At 46.9% G+C, this 22,417-nt stretch overlaps 1 protein-coding gene across 1 annotated transcript; it reads left to right on the top strand.

The window, feature by feature from the left end:
- Positions 1-585: 585 nt before the first annotated feature.
- LOC109550841 (F-box only protein 27) lies at positions 586-14,382 on the top strand. Its single transcript, XM_073796819.1, has 7 exons — positions 586-694; positions 785-844; positions 11,067-11,468; positions 11,573-11,699; positions 11,783-11,878; positions 13,040-13,047; positions 14,084-14,382. The coding sequence occupies exons 1-7, from the start codon at positions 586-588 to the stop codon at positions 14,380-14,382; spliced, it is 1,101 nt and encodes a 366-aa protein (XP_073652920.1).
- The last annotated feature ends 8,035 nt before the right edge of the window (positions 14,383-22,417 follow it).

The following is a 22,417-nucleotide window of genomic DNA, read 5'->3' as shown; positions in this document are numbered from 1 at the left end:
CATTCCACCCTGCCCTCAGAGACCTCATCACCCTCTACTCCATCCTCCAACCTTCCATTTCCATCATAGTAACCTCAATCCCCCCACTCCATCCCCAGACGGCCCAAGAATTCCGTCCCACCTGGAGCAGCCCCGTCCTCCTTGCCCCTTACCCAGCATCCCATTCTGCCTTCAGTGACCCCAATTCCTCCCCATCTCCACCTGTCTCCCCTGACCCTGCACCTGTATACCCACCCTCCTCCTCCCCAGCCCTTCCCTTCCCGCTCCAGTTCGGTCTCCAGCCCCTCGAGGACCTGCCTGCCTGCCTGCCGGGGCAGAGCCAGGCCGGGACTGTCAATCTGGGGGCCGGGAGCTGGGCCTGGAGGTTCCCCCCAGGTCCCTGGCTCACCCGCTGGGGCTCCAACTCCCAGCATGCGCGTCTCGGGGCACCAGTGGGACAGCGGTATTTTATGAGTTTGTAGGCGCTGAGACATCCCGCCGCCCACAGCTATCCCAGCCCCGGAAGAGCCTGCCTTCTCCAGGTGACGGCCTCCCCAGACAGCTGGCGCCCCGGGTTCCACAGGTCCGGCTGGTCTTGGGCGGCCCATGCCCACGCGCCCACCTCCCCCCGCCCCCGCCTCCCCGGGCTGGGCGGGGGAAGGGGACCTAGGTAAATTTGATAAGCTGCTGCCGCCACCTCCAAGCCGGCCTCCAGGTGAGCACCCGGACAGGAGGTCTTTGCTCGTCCCCCAGGAGCCCCATCCCGCAGCTACGGAGCCCCCAGGGCACTGACACCGGTCCCCAGCTCTGGCCCTGCCGGATCCTGAGGTACCCAGGTGTGCTGGCACCTGCGCCTGCGACCGAGGTGGGTGTGGGGAGATTCTCCCATCCCTTCCCGCGGCGCCGGCTTTGTATTCTTGGCAGTTCCTTCCGCCTTCCTCACTCTGCAAGCTTAGTCCACGCCGGTTCCTCCTCAGGCCCCCGGGCATGCTGAAAACAGAAAATCAAAGTCCACCGAATGACGGTGCTGCTTCTGAGTCGTGCGCCCGAGGCCGGTTACTCGACCCCGCTGGGCCTTGGTTTCTTCACCTGTGAAATGAGGGTGATAACAGTATGGACACTATGGGCTACTGTGAGGATTAAACCAGTTGACACATGAAATTTCACGCTGAGAACAGGGACTGGCCCAGAGTAAGGGCTGGATAAGAATCCGCTGTTATTTTTATTATTATTAATACATGAGTTCCAGAAATTGCCCTGGGGTCTAGGTGCGAGCAAGTGAGTATTTTCTCTGTAAACCTTTGTGAGCTGTTTGAAGGTTGTGAGTGGCTTGCTGCAAAATACCCTTGGGTATTTTCCCAGAGCAGCAGGAAAAGTCAGAGGGTCCAGGTTTTAGTTGTTTGGTCTTCCTGTCTGCAGATCAAATGACTCCACAATTTGGCTTTGTCAAGTCAGGTATAGCAGTGTCTGCTGATTGGGAACACTGATTCCATAGACTGACACTGAGGGTGTAGGGGTGGTTCAAGATGGGCTTTTGCACTGTTTGGACTTTTTTCCCCCACCTTCTGGAGTCTCCATTACAGCTTAAAATGTAATAAAAAGCAACTCTCTTGGCCATATTCAAATACCCTCAAGACCCTGCTCACCCTCAGCAATTTTAACTTCCCCTTAGTTCTAGTTTTTCTGGTGGTCTTCCAGGAGCTGTGGTTACGAACGTTGTTTTTGTTAAAGTCACCTGTGGCAGGCTGGTGAAGCCCTTCTCCAAATCATGTTTTAACATGTATTAAAAAGAAAAAAAAAAAAACACAGGATACAAAAGAAACGGATGCTATTGAATTACAGATACACGATTTTTTTTGGATATGTAATACAGTAATATATGTACTTCTTTATCAGTGCATTAAACTTCAAGATGTAGGGACAGGTCCAAAATTATAGTAATATAGAAACTTTGTTGAGTGTATAGACGATGTTTGAGAGTCTTGCGACGACTACAGTGGGGTTGGAAAACAACTGTTAATTTCTTCTCATGACAAAGCCAGAAATCTGCTAACTGTCCTGTGGTTGGCCCTTCCAACACTCACCCCCCCCCCATGGCAGAAGGACCTGGTAAATTTCAATTACAGCAACAGTTTATAAACATTACCCTCTTAAAAAATTTTGAGGACCCCAAAGAGCTTTTGTATGTGTGGGTTATATCTTTTAATACTTACCATGTAAGAAAATAAAACTGGGAAGTGTTTTTTTCTTTTTTCTTTTTTTTTTGGCTGTGCTGCGCGGCTTGTGGAATCGTAATTCCCCGACCAGGGATTGAACCTGGGCCCTCGGCAGTGAAAGCACTGAGTCCTAATCACTGGACCACCAGGGAATTCCCAAAATTAGGAAGGTAGGCCTTGTTACCATCCCAGTTTACAAAATGAGAAAAAAAGCTTGGGGAGGGCAGCAGCCTGCCCAAAGTCACACAGCTGAACCCCGGTCCACAGGAAGGAGGCTCCTGAGCCCGCCTCTAACCTGCTGTGCGGGGCATCTGAGCAGGGCAGTAACGGAAGGGAACCAGTCTCAGCCAGGAGCTGGCTCTTGGGGGGCAGGTGGAGGCAGGTGCCCTGAGCCCCAGGTCCTTCTCCACCAGCAGTCCCTGAACTTGGCATGGAGCCTAGGGGAGCCGTTGGCATCAGTTCTGAAGCCGAGACTGCCAGGTCTCAAACCTTAGCTGGGACAAACCAAACACTCCATACCTGCCCCCTCCCTCCAATGCCACTCCCCACCCCAAGCTACCTTCCTGGGAAGGCACACGCTTTGGGTTACGTTCTCCTTTTTCTCCATATGTTTGGCCCACAATTATTATTTTTTAAAAATCTTTAAAAAAAATTAATTATTTATGTTTGGCTGCGTTGGGTCTTCGTTGCTGCACGCGGGCTTTCTCTAGTTGAGGTGAGGGGGGTTACTCTTCGTTGCGGTGCACGGGCTTCTCATTGCGGTGGCTTCTCTTGTTGCAGAGCACGGGCTCTAGAGCGCAGGCTCGGTAGTTGTGGCACATGGGCTTAGTTGCTCCGCCGCATGTGGGATCTTCCTGGACCAGGGCTCGAACCCACGTCCCCTGCATTGGGAGGTGGATTCCTAACCACTGTGCCACCAAGGAAGTACCTGGCCCACAATTATTATATAGCATTTTTTAAATGTGTTTTTAAGTTTTATGGAAATGATATATTGTACTCACCAACCCACAGCTTCATGTTTGCCCTGAGGCTGTGCTTTTGGATTAGTCCATATTGTTACCTGGAGATCTTGTCCTCTTGTGTGTCAATACTTAACTCTTCTTTAATGCCCTTCAATAAAGTTTTATAAATTGTTCATAAAATATTGCGTATCTTTTGCTGGATTTATTCTGAGCCACCTTAAGATTCTGTAAATCGAATTTAAAAATTTTTTTAATAAAAAATATTCTTAAAGAGTCAAATTTCACCATCTTAACCATCTTTGAGTTTAATAATGTTAAGTACATTCACATTGTTGTGTAACCCAGCTCCAGAACTCTTTTCAACTTGTACAATTGAAACTCTGGACCCATTAATCCGTCTCCCCACTGCAACCCCCAGCAACCACCATTCTACTTGGCCTCTATGCGTTTCCCTACTCTAAGAACCTTATATAAGTGGAATCATACGGTTTTTGTCTCTTTGTGCCTGGCTTATTTCTCTTAGAGAAATGTCCTCAAGGTCCATGTTGCAGCATGTAGCGGAATTTCTTTCCTTTTTAAGGCTGAATAATATTCCACTGTGTGTAAACACCACATTCTGTTTATCCAGTCATCTGTCAAGGGACACGTGGGTTACTTCTGCCTTTTGGCCGTTGTGAATAATTCTATGAACATGAGTGTACAACTATCTCTTCAAGACCTTGCTTTCAGTTCTCTTGGGTATATACTCAGAAGTGGAATTGCTGCATCATATATGGAATTTAATTCTTTTTAACCTTGAACTTTAACACACACACACACAAGGAGAGAAAATGGCATAATCAAATCTCATGTCCTCATCGCCCAGATTCAACAATTACCAGCTTGGGGCCAATCTCATTTTTTGTTTGTATATTTGTTTTACCTTTTTATTGAAGTATAATGTACACACAGAGAGTGTAACCTGACTCCATCTATAACCAGCCACAGACTGAGAAAAGGCATTTGCTCCTTTTCGTCTGGTGTATTTACCTTATCCATAGCCTTCTAAAGTCCATCCATGTTGTTGCACGTGGCTGTAGCTTACTCTACAGGAGCCCTCCAGAAGACAGCCTTTTCTGAAATAACCATCCCACAAGGTGGAAGTCCCTTTGCTACTGAGTCTAATTTAGTTTTGAAGCATAAAAGCAAGTCATCTGGGAATTTCCTGGCAGTCCAGTGGTTAGGACTTGGCGCTTTCACTGCGGGGCCCCGGCTTTGATCCCTGGTCAGGGAAGATCCTGAAAGCCGCACTGCATGGCCAAATAAATAAATAAATAAATAAAGCAAAAACCATAAAAAAAAAAAAAAAGCGAGTCATCTACCAGCATTTTTGTAAAAGCATCAGTGTAAGACAATAATTGTCTATATATGCAAAAGACTGAAAAAGAAATTTGTTGTGACTTACAACTTTTTAAGATAACAGCTAAAACGATGACTGACATCATACCAGGACACTTCAAATTTTAAGAACTTCCTGTAATTTCTAGAACATTTATATTAATAATATTTACCTTTACAATGTAACTTAAGATTTATTATTACTCATTTGGCATTGTTTCCCAGGTCATTTAATATACCAAATATACCTAACTAGTTTCATACCTCCCTTTGGGATGTTCAGGGGCCCTCACTGAAGCATCCCAGAGTTAGCTGGAGGTCAAAAGAACTTCATTTAGAATTTGATTTGAGAAAGTTTGTCAAAGACATCAAAATGTTTTAAATTTGGTCAAATAGAATCAGAAGTCACTGTGAGGCAATACTGATACATATAACCAAAATGACGATAAAAGATCTCAAAGGCAAGCGCAGGAAGTCACTGGTAAAGAAACTCTACAATCTCTTATCAAAAGCAGAACCATATTTCAAGAAAACTTTGTCCTCTCAACAGAGAAAAAACCAAATTCTAGTTTTACATCATTTTACCTTTATTATTAAAATTCATTTATTTAATTAAATTAAATCGAAACTTAATCTTGATCATGCATAAAACTCTCTTCTCAGTATTCCCTTTTAAAAATTAATTTCTAGAAATATATGCCATTTCATAGTACAATCTTTCAATAAAGCACAAAATATATCTATTAATAGTTTCATACATATTTAGTCTCTCTGTAATAAGAGGTCAAGAGTAGGTAAACAGAGGCCTCTTTAGCAATTAATGTTTTAGTATTTTATCTTATTAAAAATGATCTAGACATTCAATGAATTTCCAACATTTGATTTGAGTTAGCAGAACTCTAAAGTTTCAAACTGCCAAAAATCTGGAGAAACTGTTTGCAGGTAGACATACAATAAAACATATTATTCTTAAAGCATCACCCAAAAGCTTTTATCCCATTTATCTCTATTTAATTACTTGTGAAAATAACATCATACCATTAATTATCTTGTTGACAAATTTTATAACATAAATAACACGAGCTTATTGACTTTCAGTAACCCTAGGTACAATAAAAGTATTATACTTAATTAAAGTTGATGACTCTAAAGACATGTCTATATTAGTTAAACCATCAGTTTAAACTTGTTTTTAGTCATTAAAGATTAATTCTAGATCATGTGATCCTTTAAAAATTTGGGTTAGTTTTTTTTTTTTTTTTTTTTTTTTTTTTGTGGTACACGGGCCTCTCATTGTTGTGGCCTCTCCCGTTGCGGAGCACAGGCTCCGGATGCGCAGGCTCAGCGGCCATGGCTCACGGGCCCAGCCGCTCCGCAGCATGTGGGATCTTCCCGGACCGGGGCACGAACCCGCGTCCCCTGCATCGGCAGGCGGACTCCCAACCACTGCGCCACCAGGGAAGCCCAGCGCTTGCTTTTAAGTCCATTAAACAGAGCTCTTTTACAAATTAATTTTGATAACACCGTCTGGAGGTAGGGACATAGCATATTTACAACATACACACAGACACGGATACATCCAGACAGACACAGAGACCTCATAATTTTCCTGCTTGAACTTAAAAAGCCTCTTTCCCTTCTTTTCCTTCCTTTCAGTTTTACGTTCTACTAACTGAGCTAAGGCTGTATTCTCAGATGATGTGGGCTGTGTTTACATTTCAAGGATGTAATAAACGTTATAACTTCAAGCTTTCTCCTAGGAGTACTTTTTTTCTTTAACTGGCTCCACCTCACAGCATGTAGGATCTTTGAACCTATGCCCCCAAGCAGTGGGAGCGTGGAGTCTTAACCACTGGACCAACAGGGAAGTCCCTCCTAGGAATACTTTTATTCTCTTGGGGTCAGAACTTTGAAAAGGTGTTTTTTCAAGCTGACTTTCTCTAAAATGTGAAAAGAGCTCCCTCCTGGCCATTTAAGAGTTAAGATAAGTGCATTGGCTTTGTTCCAATTGTACATGAAACCAGGCAGAGTTCCCGCGAGTGGCTGCCCATCCAGGAGCTGTTTGGCCTTTGAGGCATGGTTTCCCATTACTAATTTGGCAGCCTAATTCAGATATGATCTGAACAACTTTCTGAAGGCAGTTGTGATGGAGTGAATGCGTGCTGCTTCTGAGTCTAGTTCACCAAGGGAGTTCTATCCTTGGGTTGGTTTGACTCTCTTACGTGTCTCAGTTTCTCCCTCCAGTGGTCTAAAACTGTCAGGGGTTCTCGGGGCACTACATGATCAGCCTTTATTATGCCCCGATGACAAGCAGAATTTACTTACTGATTGTAGTGGATCCTCTGTGGGACTGCTACAGGTCACGAGGATTGATCCTCAGACACTTCCCCTAGGTTCTCAGTCACCTCAGACCACCTCGTGGCCAGAAGGAGCAGTTGTCCCTTTTCCTTCAGAGCTGTGCAGGCTCAGTCTCTCATTTCACTAGCAGACAGTTTGTTCAGACCATATACACATAATCTTCCCAATTTAAGCCAAATTTTACAAAAGGACAAGACAACCCAATTCGCTCCAGATTTCCCCCTAGGTCCTTGCCTAGCAAATGTACCTGAACCCCTTCAGGACTCCAAGTCCCAAGAAAAAGAGATAAATTTCAGGAGTAAAATTCAGGACAGCGTTTAAGCAATGATGTCCGGATATCAGGAGAACTTGGAGAAGCACCTGAGGAATACCAAGAAGCTGGTGGGGCTCAAAGTTTCAGGGTGGGGGGCTCCTGGTGTCCTTTGGTGGGTGTCTCCGATATCCTGCAGACTACGCCAAGAAAATGTCGATGAAAATTCAATAAACTCTCAAGTTAAAAAAGAAAGAAAAAAGGGAATTTTCTTCAAGCCAAACAGGGTTATAATGCTGGAAGCAGATTCTCAGAAAGCTCTGAGAACTATTCTGCCTGTTAGAAGTCGAAGGTACAGTCATATACATTTTCTCGACAAAGGATTGTACAACAAAATGACATATTTTACATCAAGTTCACCAAGGATACCTTGCCCAGATAAGAATATACAAAATGAGTAGCAAGTCACCATGACCCCCACAGAGCTGGGAAAGAATTCTATTCTTCAGGAAGGTACATTGTGAACCTTCAGAAGAAAGGGGGAAAAATGATCTTTACAATTGAGCAGGCACTGCCGTCTTTGAGGAGCTCTGGGCGATTGCATAATGCAGGCACACGTTGCATTAGGGAGGGACAGAGGAGGCCCAAAAAAGCACATGGAGAGAATTTTATTTTTAATTTCTCTTGTCCTGCCTCAAAATATACATTTTATTTCATCACACCACGATCTCACTAACGCGGATTTATTGTGATTGTTACTCGTTTCTTCTTGGGGTTTTATTGTTTGTTTGTGTAGCCATATGGCTTATCACAGGACACTAAGTACAGTTCTCTGGGCTATACAGTAGGACTTTGTTGTTTACCCATTCTAGATAAAATAGTTTGCATTTGCTAATCCCAAACTCCCAATCCTTCCCTCCCCCAGCCCCCTCTCCCTTGGCAACCACAAGTCTGTTCTCTATATCTGTGAGTCTGTTTCTACTTCATAGATAAGTTCATTTGTGTCATATTTTAGATTCCACATATAACTGATGTCATATGGTATTTCTCTTTCTCTTTCTGACTTACTTCACTTAGTATGATAATCTCTAGGTCCATCCATGTTGCTGTAAATGGCATTATTTCCTTCTTTTTTATGGCTGAGTAGTATTCCATTGTATATACGTACCACATCTTTATCCTTCATCTGTCCATCTGTGGATGGACATTTAGGTTGGTTCCATGTCTCGGCTATTGTAAATAGTGCTGCAATGAACATTGGGGTGTATGTATCTTTTGGAACTATAGTCTTCTCTGGATATATGCCCAGGAGTGGGATTGCAGGATCATATGGCCACTCTATTTTTAGTTTTTGAGGAAACTTCATAATGTTTTCCATATCGGCTGCACCAATTTACATTCTGCAGCATGGCCAAAAAAAAAAAGTACTGCTATGGGCAGCAGGGTGTGGTTTCTAAGATATGCTTCAAATTGCCTGGAGGAGCAAGTGGGTGGGAGTAGAGATGAAACCAGATTGGTCAGGAGTTAACTGCTGGAGCTCCTTACACTATTGCACTTTGGAATATGTTGGAAAACCTCAATAGTACTAATTTTATCGACAGTGTATGTAACGAAAAGAAATTTGGCCCATGTAATAGTCAATCCGTCTCTCAGAATTCAGGATCTCCCCACCCAGATTGCTTATGGCCCTTTTCCCCTTGCCTGCTCTGTTTCCCAGAACACTGATCACCTACACTACACACTACACAATTTCCATGTCACGTCCACTGCTCATCATGGCCCATGTGAATTACAGTCTGATTTAATGTTTATTCCATCATAAAACTCTGAATCTTTTCTACAATTGTGAAGAGGATGTTGGGGGTTGGCAGATTATATTTTTAATGATTTCCCCAACAGTATATAACTTGCTTATTCTGTCTCCTGTTTACCACGTCTCTCCCCCTTGAGGGTAAGTTCCATGGGGGCAAAAAACCATGTCTGGTTTTACTTGCTGATACTGAAAAATTATATGTGTAGCACACATTTTATTTTTATTGGGTAGAGTTGGTATACAGATTAAAAGCAAGGATTCTAGATGCAGCCTGGTTAGGTTCAAATCCCAGCTCTGTCACCTACTAGCTGTGTGAGCTTGGGCAGGTCACTTGGCCTCAGTTTTCTCACCTGGGAAGTGGGGACATAGCCATACCTATCTCAGGGGGTTGCTACCCTGACTGGTAGTAAGAGGCTCCATGAAGTTTGGCTGGGGTTATTACTGGTTACAGCACTCATTTAGGGAGTCAGATCGAAATGCATTTAGCTCCTGCTGGAGCCTGCTTTCTCCTGTGCAATGATCTCTGAGTTAGTGATGCTGGATCCTTAAATGTGATAGGAATTTTTACAGGAACTAAGGAATATTGTTGCAGCAAAAATAGAAATGAAGTTTTCCCTCCCCTGAGAACAAGGAAAATAAAGGGAACGGTGAACAGGCTAGAGAAGAAACATAACCTGGCCTGAAAGAGTTAGTCATGTTGCAGTGTAAATAGAAGTGAGAGTTTTCTTTCTTCTTCTCCCGAGACCAGGGAAAACAAAGGGAACAGCGAACAGGCTAGAGAAGAAACAAAACCTGGCCGGGAAGAGTTCATCACTCCTTGTTTTACTTCAACTGTCACTAATTTGTAGTAACTAGATTTGTACCTTACAAAGCGAACCTCACACCCTGACACTATGTAATTTACATTCGGCACCTATCACCCCTAACGCTGTGTGAGTTACATCCCGCGCCCCTCACTCCCTAACCTTATTATGTCGCGGCACTTATATTCTATACGCCCCTTGTAACAAATCACCTCTTAGAGTTTTTGCATTTCAGAGACAAGGTCAGCAGCCGATAAACGGGAGGCAAACGGACGCAATTACCAGGCTGCCGGACCCCAATTATCGCGCGGCCTGACGCCAGCTCTGACTGTTTTGAAATAATGCAAAGGAAAGGAGGAACGCAAGACCTTCACTACTTTGATCCTTATCACATACCCCGGACTTCGAGCCCCACATATAAAATCTTCTCCGATTCCCAAGGATTCCCACAGTTCTTGAGGCGCTGGCCTGCTGTGTCTTCCCTTCTGCCCGGCCGAAAAATAAAGCTATCCCTCTCTTCCTAAAATCCCTGTCTCCGTATTTCTGTTCGGCCTCGGTGCCCAGGTAAGCCGATATTTCGGCAACAATATGAGGCCTCCCGTCCGGAGGCCTGACTGGAAAGCAGCAGTTGTTCAGCACCAAGGGCTTTACAGCCTGGTTAGGGACACTCCAAGGGCCCACTGGGGCGGACGAAGAGCGAGAGACTCTGCATCCTGGCGTTCCTACTCCCTCCCTCTTCTGCGGATTCTGTGTGGTAGTTTCCTCGGGATTTGAATACAGCCCAAAGGAGAGGGTGTCTGGAGATTACTGGAGGCGGGGACGGGAGGTCCTGGCCTGTAAATTGGCGCGAAGCAGAGGGAGGAGGGTGCAGGTCGGTGAGAAGGGAGTGGCTCTCAGAGACTGGCAGTTAGAGGGAGGATGGGGCCGCAGGGTGGTGCCGGCTGTTAAGAAGGGAGGGGCGGGTGAATTAAAAGGGGGGAGGAAGAGATAAGGGCACGTGAAGCAAGGTGGTGGCCCACCCAGGAGGAGCGCTCGCTGAGATGCAGGGTGGGACTCAGGGCTCCGCGCGGCCCCAGAGCCGGTTGGCTGTCCAGGGCTGTGTTTGGGGCGCATGGTGGAGAGGGGAGGGGATGGGAGCCCGGCAAGGATAGGTTGGGAATCTGGGGACTTGAGGACAAGACTGGGGGTGGTGAAGATGGGGAGGCGGCTGACGGGGTTTGGGGGCTGACAGTCTTGGGGTGTGGCTGGCAGGGGCGGGGCTGACGGAGGCTGCAGGTCTCTGACATCTTGGCCCTGGTTGTCCCGCAGTCGCAGCGGAGCCTGGCGAGAAGACCTCCTCCAGGGGCCAGCCTGTCGGGATCCCCTTGCTAGAGCAGGAACCCGAGGAGCCGCTGGGTCTGGGCCAGCTGCCCACGGAGCTGCTCGAGATGGTGCTGAGCCACGTGCCCCCTCACGTGCTGCTCGGGCGCTGCCGCCGGGTGTGCCGGCGCTGGCGCGACCTGGTCGACTGCCAGGCCCTGTGGCTGAGCATCCTGGCCCGGAAACACGCCGCCCTGTGGCCCATCGTCAGCACCTGCCTGCCGGCCGCCGACGACCCCAGGCCCTGCGTCCTGGGCCGCTTCTGCGAGCGCAGACCCATAGGACGCAACCTCCTCCGGAACCCCAGGGGCCTAGGTGGGGAGCCCAGGAAAGGGGTCCTCAAGGGAGCCGGTGCGAGGGTGCGGAGGCCTGCGACCGACCTCTAGGGTTTGGAGGGTGGGGCGGCGATGGACCACAGGGGAAACCCCTGGGCACAAAACTTTTTTACTTAATAGATGGCTCCCAGAAACAGCCTATGCTGAGCGGTGGGGACGGCTGGACAAAGGAGGGAAAATGTAAGGGCATGCCTGCCCCTCCTTGTGATGTCCACTTCCTACCTGCCTACTACCTACCTGGTTACAGGTAAATGTCCCTCCCCATTCCCCAAGGGCCAGGGCTGTGGGGGTGAGTACTTGGCCTGCTCTCTTGACCTTTCTCTTTCTTAGGTGGTTTCAAAAGAAGGAAGTGTTGGACCTGGAGGAAGAGGGTTTCTGGCCAGAACTCCTGGACAGTGGAAAGATTGAGATCTGTGTCTCTGCCTGGTGAGTGTGATGATCAAAACTGCCCTTCTGCTGAGCGCTGACTGACGGCAAGCACGAAGCCAGTGCTCTGAAGTTTGAGCTGTTTCAGCACCCTTCGTGATCCTTGATCCTGTGGGAAAGTGTATTTTAAGACCTCAAATTGCGAAGTTCAGAAAGGGAGGTGACTTCCCCTAGGGGCACAGCCAGGGCTTGGCAGGACCTGGCAGGAGGCTCGTACTTGTCTGACTCTTGTGCACTGTATGATGGTCTTGAAACTGAGGTCCATGAAGACTTTCCAAGGGATGCATGACCCAGATAATTTTAAGGGAGGCAAATTACAAATTCTCTACACTTTTATGTTCCCTGTTTTCAAATTCATCAGCTGCAGATCACATCTATGGTGGGAGCATCATTGGTTATGCCTTCCCAATTCCTATCTCTCATCCCTCCAGTTTTACAGAAAAAAAAAAAAAAAAGCCCCTCACTAAGATGTATGGTCCACAGATGTAAAGACCTCTGGGGAGACAGGCAAAGTGACCATTTTGAAATTTCAGCCTTACCACATTCAGTTTCAATCAAGACATCTTAAACTCCCCCCGCCCACCCCACCCCGAAAACCCACCTCATTAGGAGATATATTTACAGTAAGCTTCTGTTTTTCACTTAATCATTTGTAAGTTATTGAAGCACATTTGTGTTGCTTAGAGCAACGGTGTAGCTTTTCATTGTAATAATCCGTGATTCCCAATTTTGCCATACATCACCCAGGAACACTGAAAACTCTTGATGCCTGGGTCACACATCATATTCATTAAATTGGAGTGTCTGGGGTGAGGGAGTCAGGCATCAATATCTTTGAGAAGTTTAGAGCCAACTGCAAGGTTAGAGGGCACAATTCCAAAACCACCCTCAGACTCAGTAACTGACTAGAAATAAATAGAACTGAATGAAAACTCTTATTACAGGGAAAAGATACAGACTAAAATTAGCCGTGGGAAGATCACAGGGCAGCATCCGGGGGAAGTATCCAACACCAGACTTCCATTGCCCTCTCTCTCCCTGTGGAGTCAGGACACCTGACTCTGCTGGCCTCCATGGGTGACTACGCATGGAATATTGCCAACCAGGGAAGCTCGCCTGAGTTTATAGGGGCTTTATCATGTGTATCATCTCGGCCTCCAGGTCAACCGGTACTGCGTGATTCATCCTAAGTCATATTGTTGGTTTTGCTGGAGTGGCTGGCCCCCATTAGAGACTATCTATATGGATGTGGCCAGCTCCCACCAAATCACATTGGCTGGCTGTCCACTATGACCCAAGTCTGTAGGCAAACAAGGTTATTCTTGTCAGACATAACATTCCAAGGGTCCAGAGATTACATCCCAGTAGCAGAGGGCAAAGACCACAGCTTTGGACAGGCCAAAAAATTTTTCTACACGATATCTTTTCAAGAATGAAGATGATTCCAATCTGTAGCTATAACTGGAACCACTAGTAGGTAATAATCGAAAAGAAAAGATGTTGACACCTAGAGCTTTATGGTCACAAGAAAATTTTAAATGTCTAATTATGTTCTTTGTGTGTGTGTGGTTGGCACAGAACAGCATGAAAGTCCAAAGAACATAATATTATTATATAAGGACAAAATCTGGGAGAAGTAGAATGGACATCTAAGTCTAAGAAGTGGAGTGATGTGAAGTCTCTGTAAAGAAAGTTACTTCTCTGTGTATTTATATAACCAATTACTCTTGCTTTTAAATTTTTAATTTCTAATATCAAAAATGCACATATCTTGGGTGTGAAATTCAAAGAATTATGACCAATTGAACACTTTCACTTACACCAAGAACGGGATGTTGCCAGCCATCCCCACCCTCAGCGTGCCTCATGCCCCATTCCCCATCACTTCCAACACAAGGGTACCGCCATCCAGAATTCTGTTACCATAGATAGATTCCCCTGGATCCTTTTAAACGACTGATAAGAAAACTGTATCTTAAAACATCACCATTGTACCCATTGGAAATGACATCTTTTGCTACCAGTGAAATATAGAATGAGAAATAATATGGGAGGAGGTACCTTGAAGAGCACAGCTCTAGGTCATTCCTCCTGAATGTGCCTGCAGACCAGCTGGGAAGCACATTTGGGACAGATGGATTCATTGGGTATGCAGAGGGGCCAAGCTCCCAAGTGACCTAATGGTGCTACTTCTGGGGACCACAGCACCATTTTGGGTTTGTATACATGGGAAGGCCATTCAGGTCGGGGAGAATGGGCGGCAGGTCCAGCCTGTAAGGTTTCCCTTCTCCCACAGCTGGATGGAACAAAGAGGCACTAACCGTATACGTATATATCAGCTAATTGTGCAAATTCTAGACGTCAACCAGGCTGTCCTGCATCATTTCTCTTCGAATCCTTTTCCCATCCGGCGGTGGAGGAGAGTCCCCTTTGAGGTCAGTCTCTGTGGGGAAAGGATGGTAGGGCCTCCGCTGATCTACTGCTGCGTAACAAACTGCCCCTGAATTTAGTGGCTTAATATTGACAGCAGTCATTTTCTCACCTCTCGTGGGTTCTACGAGTAGGGCTCTGCTGGGCGTTTCTGGCTCTGGTCTCTCATGTGGCTGCATTGCAGACACTGGCTGGAGCTGAAGGGCAGGGTAGGGTGTGAGTGTGTATACAGCTGGTGGCTGGCCAAGCAGCTCTTGGTTTAATCTCAGAGCTTGGCCATGGGATCTCTCTGCGTGGTCTAGTTCAGGCTTCCTCACAGCATGGCGGCTTCAGGGCAGTCAGACTGCTTCTTGGTGGCTCAGGGTTCCACCATGAGTCTTCAGGAGAAACCAGCAGAAGCTGCCTTGCCTTTCTGACCCAGCCTCGGAAATCACTTGGCAAAAGTCACTCAGTACCACTTCCACCACACTCTGGGTTACAAGGAAACCCACCCAGATAGAGTCAAGGGGACGGAAATTAGACTCCACTTCTGGGTGAGGAGTGGCATTGATTCTAGAAGTACATGTGGAACTGGAGACATTGTTGCAGCCATTTATGGAAAATACACCTGTCAGAAGACCCCCAACTCAGCTTTTGAGGGGAAGGCTATGTCACAACGAGGCTTACCTTTTTCTGTCTGTAGGGCAGCCATGTGTTCTCCAACCTCAAGAAGGGCGTTCGCTTTGTGTCTTTTGAACAATGGGTGTCGAACCTGGAGTTTGGGAACGAGCAATATGGAGTCCTTTTTACCAACTCCAGTGTGATTGTGCGGGTCTGTCTGTCCTAGTCGTGGGCTGTCCTTGCAAAACTACCTGACCGTGCCTTCCAGGAGCTGGGCCCATTGGCTGGACCATCTCAGTAATCAAGGGCTTGTAGCTCCCTGGCATCCTGGGATCTCCTGGGTCCATTCGAAGTTCCTGCTGGGCCCTGTCTTCAGGTTTTGGAAACTACTAGAAGAAAGTTTCTGCTGCTCTCTAAGGCAGACCCTGTTCTACTGAATGGAAACCCACGGTTGATCACAGGGAAATGCTGGATCCTGAGAGCTCCACGATCCCCCAGAGGCCCTCTGGTTCAGCCCCAGTGCCCTCTGCCCTTGTCTCCTCCTGTTTCTGCTGCAGAGGCTATATTCGTCCCTTCCAGGAGGCCCTCTTTCACCTCTGAACTAGAAGCTCATCCCTATGGCTGGGAAAATTCCAGCCCCCCTTGGGTGGTGAACTTAACCTCATGGGGTTTCAAGCAAGACTGGGACCAGGACTCACAGCAGGAAGTCAAACTAGTGCAAAAATTGTTTGGAGACAGAGGGTTCTGCCCACCCTGCGAACAATGAAGCGGTTCCCTGAGCCCAACCCTACCCTGAATTGTATGGGGTATATAATAATTTTGTTATTTTGAAATGCTTTTTAAACATGGAGAGAATAAATGAGCAATATATCTGCCGATCTTAGGTAATAAATGTATCATTTTGTCAAAAGTGTCTCATGTCTTTTTAATAGAAATACAATGTTACAGCCTTGGTGAATACTTGGTTCAGAGTAAGGAGTTGTCCCAGGTGAGGAGGGAAAATTGTACAGAAGAAAACACCATAGAAGGTGTTCCCCATTTGAGAGCATGGAAGTGTTAGCATCCCATTTCCCAAGCCCTAAGAAAATCATGGAGTCAAAGATTATCAGTCAGGGGTAAAAGCATTAGGCAGGTGGTGGATGTGGGTACAGTGTCACAGTGACACCACATTTGTGACATTCTAGTCATGATGAGGGTGAGAGAGGACCATGCAATGGCAGGATCTGGCTGTCCTCACCCCAGTCCAGGGGTCGTGGCTAGCCTCACTGCTGCAGGATCCCTAAGGAGTTCCAGTCTCCTGATGTAATGCAGGTGAAGCCTGCCGCTGCCTTTGATGTAACTACCCTGAACTGCCCCACCCACCTGCAGTATCAGCATGGGACACACCCACTGAGGACAGTGTTTTGCTAGTATCATCAAAAGGGGAGTGTGACAGGTTGAAACAGACCTAAGAACCATGACCACATGTAGTGTGTGGTCCTGGAGTAGAGACTGGTTCAGACAATTTAGCTCTGGAGGATATTTTTAGGTCAACTGGAGGAATTTGGATACGAGGAGTATGAGACAGGCATTTACAGGTAGTTATAGCACATAGAGCTTTCCCCCCTGAAACATTGAATACATTTCCAACTCGATGCACCATCAACATCACTGCAAAATCCTTCCATGTGTATTTTCTACAAATGTGGACATTCTTCTACATAACTACGACCAAACCATTGGAACAATGAAGGTCACATTGATTAAATAACAGAAAGGCTTCACATAGCTTGTCTCTCTTCTTTGAAAGGCCTGTTTGCAAGGTGGGCTGGAATCTGGGAACTTGATTTGGTAGTTGTCCACCATTTCCTAACAGATAAGAAGGCTCATTGTTCTTAGACTGTGCAAACACGATGGTTTCTCCTCAACACCTGTTTTCATATGGGGAGCCTGGAATTTTGGTACATGCCAGGCAGAGGGTCCTCTGTGTCTAGGGCCCAGTGAAACCCTAGTGTGCTGGGTCCCTCATGAGATCCCCTGGACATCACACACATGTGGCTGCATTTTTATTGCTGGGAGAAGAGTACACTCTGCATGTTCCCCCACCGGGGAAGGGAGAGGACGGAAGGAAGAGGCACATGGATTCTTCCAGTCTCTGCTTGTGTGTTTTTCCCTTAGGATCCACTGTGCATCCTTACGGTACCCCTGTAGTTCATCTCTGGAGTGAGTCCAACTATATGCTGAGTCCCCCAAGTCCTCCTGGCAAATATCCAACCATGGGGGTAATCTTGGGGCCACACAAACATGTGTACAGTTGTGGCAGGGGTGGCATTGCTAGAAGGATCCTAGCTACCTAAAATATGGCTACTCTGTTTGGGGGAAAGGGACGGGGTGGGGAATGGTGAACCCCCAGTGCCTGGTGGCCACGGATTTGCTCATGGTTTGAAACAGCTGAGCTGCTGTCTGTTTGAAACTGAGTCCCCCTAAAACTGTAATCCCTACCAAGTCTACGATTAACCTCTCTATCCAAAACTTTATTCCTTTTCTTGTTCCACCCCTGTTCCCCTCAAGATTGAGGAGTATCAAAGAAAAGGGGGGATTGGAGCTGAGGAGGACCCTGCAGGGCCCCCCCGAGTAAAAAGTCTTTCCAAGGCCCCCGTTTCTTGTTTGTAGGGAAAAGGCCTCAGCCTCCTAGACCTTCCCTGATTTCTGATGAAAGAAATTTTCACATATTGAGGTCTGGGGAAGACGGTGTGGCTTATACATGATGTAACTCAAATTTTATGCTAACTAAAACAGCCTGTTTACGGCCTATCAAACATACATTGTACATCTGCTTTAATTATTAAAGAAAAACGTGCATTGACCAGAAGTAAAAATGTCCATCTTAAGAATAAAGATTAAATGCCCCCCTTCCTAGGACGCCAACGCTGGTACTGCTTCCATGATAAGACTCCCTTGCCAAGGTCATACTGATTCACTGTGTACATGTTGATCTTTTTCTTTTCTTTTCTCTTTTTTTTTCTTTTTTTTTTTAAACCTTGAAGGAATGTATCTCTGACTTGTTCGGTGTTCTTTGTTCTGACAAGTGATTAAACCGTGTTGAAAACCATGCTTCTCTGGAGCAGTTCCTCAGAGTTCTCTGAGAGGGCATCTCCGGGCTATAGTCCTCAGTTTGGCTCAAATAAACTCTTTTCTATTCCTATTATAGATTGTTTATTGATTATTTTTGTCAACTGTTCCAAAGGGCAGATTCAAACAGTTACTAATTAGGGAAGTGAGGGAATGCAGAATGAAAGGAAAAGGAGTCAAGGAACAATAATGCAGGGGAAAAAAACAGAGTCCTAGCTCCTCCTCAAGGGATATACATAACAATCTCATACATATTTTTGAGTTCTTCTGCAGGAACTAAAGCCCCCATGCAGGCAGAGGATGGCAACTACATGCTGAGACTCCAGACTTGGAACCAGAAGACTGACGATCGAGATTCCTTGTACACCACCCTGTTACCTCACCACCGGCCAATCAGAAGAAAGTCATACACCCTGCAGCTCTCAGCCCAAATGTTACCTTTCAAAAACTCTTCCCTGAAAACCTCAAGGAATTCAAGTCTTTTGAGCATGGGCTGCCTGTTCTCCTTGCTTGGCCATTGCAGTAAAACTCTCTGTGCTCCAAACTTTGATGTTTCCGTTTGTTTGGCCTCACTGTGTGTCAAGCACATGAACTTGGGTTCAAAAACATGTTGTGAGAGGTAGAAGTTACCTATGCAATGAAAACAATAGGTCCAGGGGCTTCCCTGGTGGTGCAGTGGTTGAGAGTCCGCCTGCCGATGCAGGGGACACGGGTTCGTGCCCCGGTCCGGGAAGATCCCACATGCCGCGGAGCGGCTGGGCCCGTGAGCCATGGCCGCTGAGCCTGCGCGTCCGGAGCCTGTGCTCCGCAACGGGAGAGGTCATCAACAGTGAGAGGCCTGCGGAAAAACAATAGGTCCAACCCCTGGGGAGTTGGCCCACAGGACCCCCTGGCTAACTTTGGCCCGGAAGTGAAGATGATAATGCAGCCTGATGATGCCTTTGGTTTTTCCCACTTTCCTCCAGGTGGGAGTTTGGGGTGGGTCAAAGACAATAAATATTAGTTTGCAGTTGCTCCCTATTCTAGGTGGGAAGAGAAAAGGGCCGAACTTCCCAAAGATGGGTTTCAGGTGAACCTAAAAGTTTGCACTGCTTTCTCCTCCGAGTAGAAGGAAACTAGGTTAAAATCCATTCCCAAGACTGGATCGAAGCTTTAGGTAAGCCAGAAGAAAAAGAAGAAAGGAAACATTCCAGCTCTTAGGCCTGGGGGCTGCAGCAGCCCTCCCTGTTCAGGTGGCCATGATGCTAACCCTGAATGCTGAATTTACTTCTAGGGATTTGAGTAAACTCCCAAGGAGGAAAAGAAAAAGGGAAATCTACAATACAATATGGCCTCTCAATGAGATCTCAAAGGAAAGGGGAAATTTGTATTTTCTGGGTATTTCATCTGCACGTATGATTTTAAAAGATCAATGATCAATGTATACATATATATACGTACACACGTATTATATATATAATACATATGTACTTTATCCACACACACAATAGTTTGTTTTCTCTGTATTACTGTTACCAAAAGCTCCGCCTCTCTGTATACCGGTGATGAATCGAATCTCCGAGACAGAGTTTTGGGTGAAGTAGAAAAGAATCGCTTTATTGCTTTGCCAGGCAAAGGGGGCCACAGCGGGCTTCTGCCTCGAAACACTGTGTCCCAACCTGGGAGGATTTGAGGAGGGGTTTTATAACAATGATTCAAAGGTGGGGTCTCTGAAAAGATTAGGGTGTGTGTAGGACCTGCACTCCTTTAATCTTGTCTCTCAGGTGTTCGGTCTTCTAATCTTTCTTTTTTTAAAAAAGCGTTTATTTATTTGGCTGCACTGGGTGTTAGTTGCGGCACACATGCGGGATCTTTTCTTTAGTTGCCGGGGATGGAACCCAGGCCCCCGCATTGGGAGTGCAGAATCTCAACCACTGGACCACGAGGGAAGTCCTGGTCTTGTAACCCTGATGAACTTCTCTGGTCCCTTTAATCTGGCCTCAGCCTCCCTTGATTAGCAACTGTCCCTCTGGAACTCAGGGAAGGTCATGAAGGCTGGCGTGTTGCTTACAAGAAACGGGGACAAAAGGGCCTCACTCGGTTTCGTTATGACATTTTGACAGCTTTTAAAAGACGTTTCTGGGGCTTCCCTGGTGGCGCAGTGGTTGGGAGTCCGCCTGCCGATGCGGGGGGTTGCGGGTTCGTGCCCCGGTCCAGGAAGATCCCACGTGCCGTGGAGCGGCTGGGCCCGTGAGCCATGGCCGCTGGGCCTGCGCGTCCGGAGGCTGTGCTCCGCAACGGGAGAGGCCACAACAGTGAGAGGTCCGCGTACCGCAAAATAAAAAACAAAAAACAAAAAATATATATATAAAGGAGAGGTGCCAGAGTTGGGGGAGAGATATGATCTTTATCTTTCAGAGCTACTGGAAGATTTCCTCTCCTCCCCAGCTGAAAGAAAAAAAATGGGAGGAAGCCCAGTGTCGTCTTTCCAGGCTGCTGGACCACTTTGAATTCAAACTGTGAGCCTACCTCTGATGTCTATCCCTCCAACTGGTCACATCTGACAGATCTGACTAGGAGACAGCAGGAGGGGACCCCAGTCACAAATACGTCCAGGTGTTGTCCATGCTAACGAGGTGGATGAACCACCTTCATGGCAAAACAAACTGTTTGGAACTGATTGCCTCAGGCGTTCCCCCTGAAAGCTAGGACTGAGCTGAACCATTTGGACTGGTCTGGCAACCCTGGAGTGGGAGGACCCAGGGCAGGCGGCCACACTGGGGGCTCTGTTAACCCATTCTGCCTGACCAATGCGTGTCCTACTTGGGGTGCCCTAACGATTATAAATTCTTTGCTTCTAGGGGTACCATGTGTGCCCTCTGGGGTTGTTCTTCTCATGTGTGTGGTGCCCTGACATGCCTCAGCCCTGGAAGGCTTTGAGGTCAGCTTCACCTTCTTGGCCAGAGTGTGCAGTGCCTGAGTTGATGCCTCGGGCCAGGAAAAAAAGTTCAAACAGAAACTTGAAGACTAGAAACTTGAGGAAGCCACCTGATTTTCTGAGACAGACCTTTATGGTTAGTGGGATTTGCTTTACCTGGCTAAATCCAGGACTCCAGGGACTTCCCTGGTGGTCCAGTGGTTAAGAATCCACCTTCCAATGGGGGGATCCCTGGTCGGGGAAATAAGATCCCACACGCCGCGGGGCAACTGAGCCCGTGCACCGCAACTACTGAGCCCGCACGCTCTGGAGCCTTCTAGCCACAACTAGAGAGAAGCCCGCGCACCACAACGAAGACCCCACCTACCGCAACTAAGACCCGACACGGTCAAATAAATAAATAATAAATCCAGGACTCTGGAGGGCATAACTGAGGCCAATACTGCAGGTTAATCTCACCCTGTGAGGATCTACTGATAAGAATTTTGCTGTAAAGATGCCCTGGCCAAGGGTCAATGTAGTGGACTGCAGAAAAGAGTTATCACAGCAGGCCAGAGGCCCCATTTTTAGAAGAGCCTGCTTACGAGGTTGGCCGGCATCTAGGAGCTTGGTCAGAGTGTCCCCATCATTCTCTAATTGATAAGGATGGCTCACTGAGCTGGAATTGCAGACATGTGGTTTACGCTGAGCACTTTCATTCTTTCTTGGAGTCTGGAATTTTGGTATATGTCAGCAGACGGTGCCTATGTGAGCAGCCCCCAATAAAAATGCTGGATGCTGAAATTCTAATGGACTTCCCACGATGGAAACAACACACACGTGTTGCTGCATTTTGTTGTGCTCTGTGAGCCCTCATGGAAGGAAGAGAGCGTAAGGAAGCCTGCACATGATTACTCCAGAACCCACCCATGTCTTTTTTCCTTACCATCTGGCTGTGTGTCCTTAGTACCTGTTGTCATAAATCTTCGCTGAGTACAACTGTACGCTGACTCCCATGAGTCATTCTAGAAAATCTCTAAACATGGCAGTGGTCTTGGGGACTCCCAACACTGTACCTCTAATCCTTAGATTCCATCCAAGTTTTGCCAAATGTTCCAATGGCTTGTTTTGTTTTGTTTGTAGCAAAAAGATCCAGGTCAAAATCATGTGCAATGGCTTGGACGTTCCTTAAGAAACTAAAAATAGTGTTGCCATGTGATCTAGTAATTCCACTCCTGGGCGTATATGTGGACAAAACCATAATTTGAAAACATAGGGACTTTCCTGGTGGTCCAGTGGGTAAGACTCTGTGCTCCCAATGCAGGGGGCCCAGGTTCGATCCCTGGTCGGGGAACTAGATCCCACATGCATGCCGCAACTAAGAAGTCCGAATGCCTAAGATTCCACATGCCGCAACTATGAGCCCTCATGCCGCAACGAAGATCCTGTGTGCCGCGACTAAGACCTGGTGCAGCCTAAATAAATATTTTTTTAAAAGATAC

The sequence above is a fragment of the Tursiops truncatus genome, chromosome 19 (assembly GCF_011762595.2).
Source record: "Tursiops truncatus isolate mTurTru1 chromosome 19, mTurTru1.mat.Y, whole genome shotgun sequence".
Classification (NCBI taxonomy): Eukaryota; Metazoa; Chordata; class Mammalia; order Artiodactyla; family Delphinidae; genus Tursiops; species Tursiops truncatus.
Note: the sequence above shows the minus strand (reverse complement) of the source record. Positions and strands in the feature narration are given on the sequence as shown.

What these genes read in the sequence shown, in the direction of transcription:
- LOC109550841 (XM_073796819.1), top strand. Translation starts at nt 586, where the DNA reads ATGCCCACGCGCCCACCTCCCCCCGCCCCCGCCTCCCCGGGCTGGGCG. An exon ending in ACCTCCAAGCCGGCCTCCAG is followed by an intron (nt 695 to 784) that starts GTGAGCACCCGG and finishes ACCGGTCCCCAG; the next exon opens with CTCTGGCCCTGCCGGATCCT. An exon ending in AGGGGTCCTCAAGGGAGCCG is followed by an intron (nt 11,469 to 11,572) that starts GTGCGAGGGTGC and finishes TTTACTTAATAG; the next exon opens with ATGGCTCCCAGAAACAGCCT.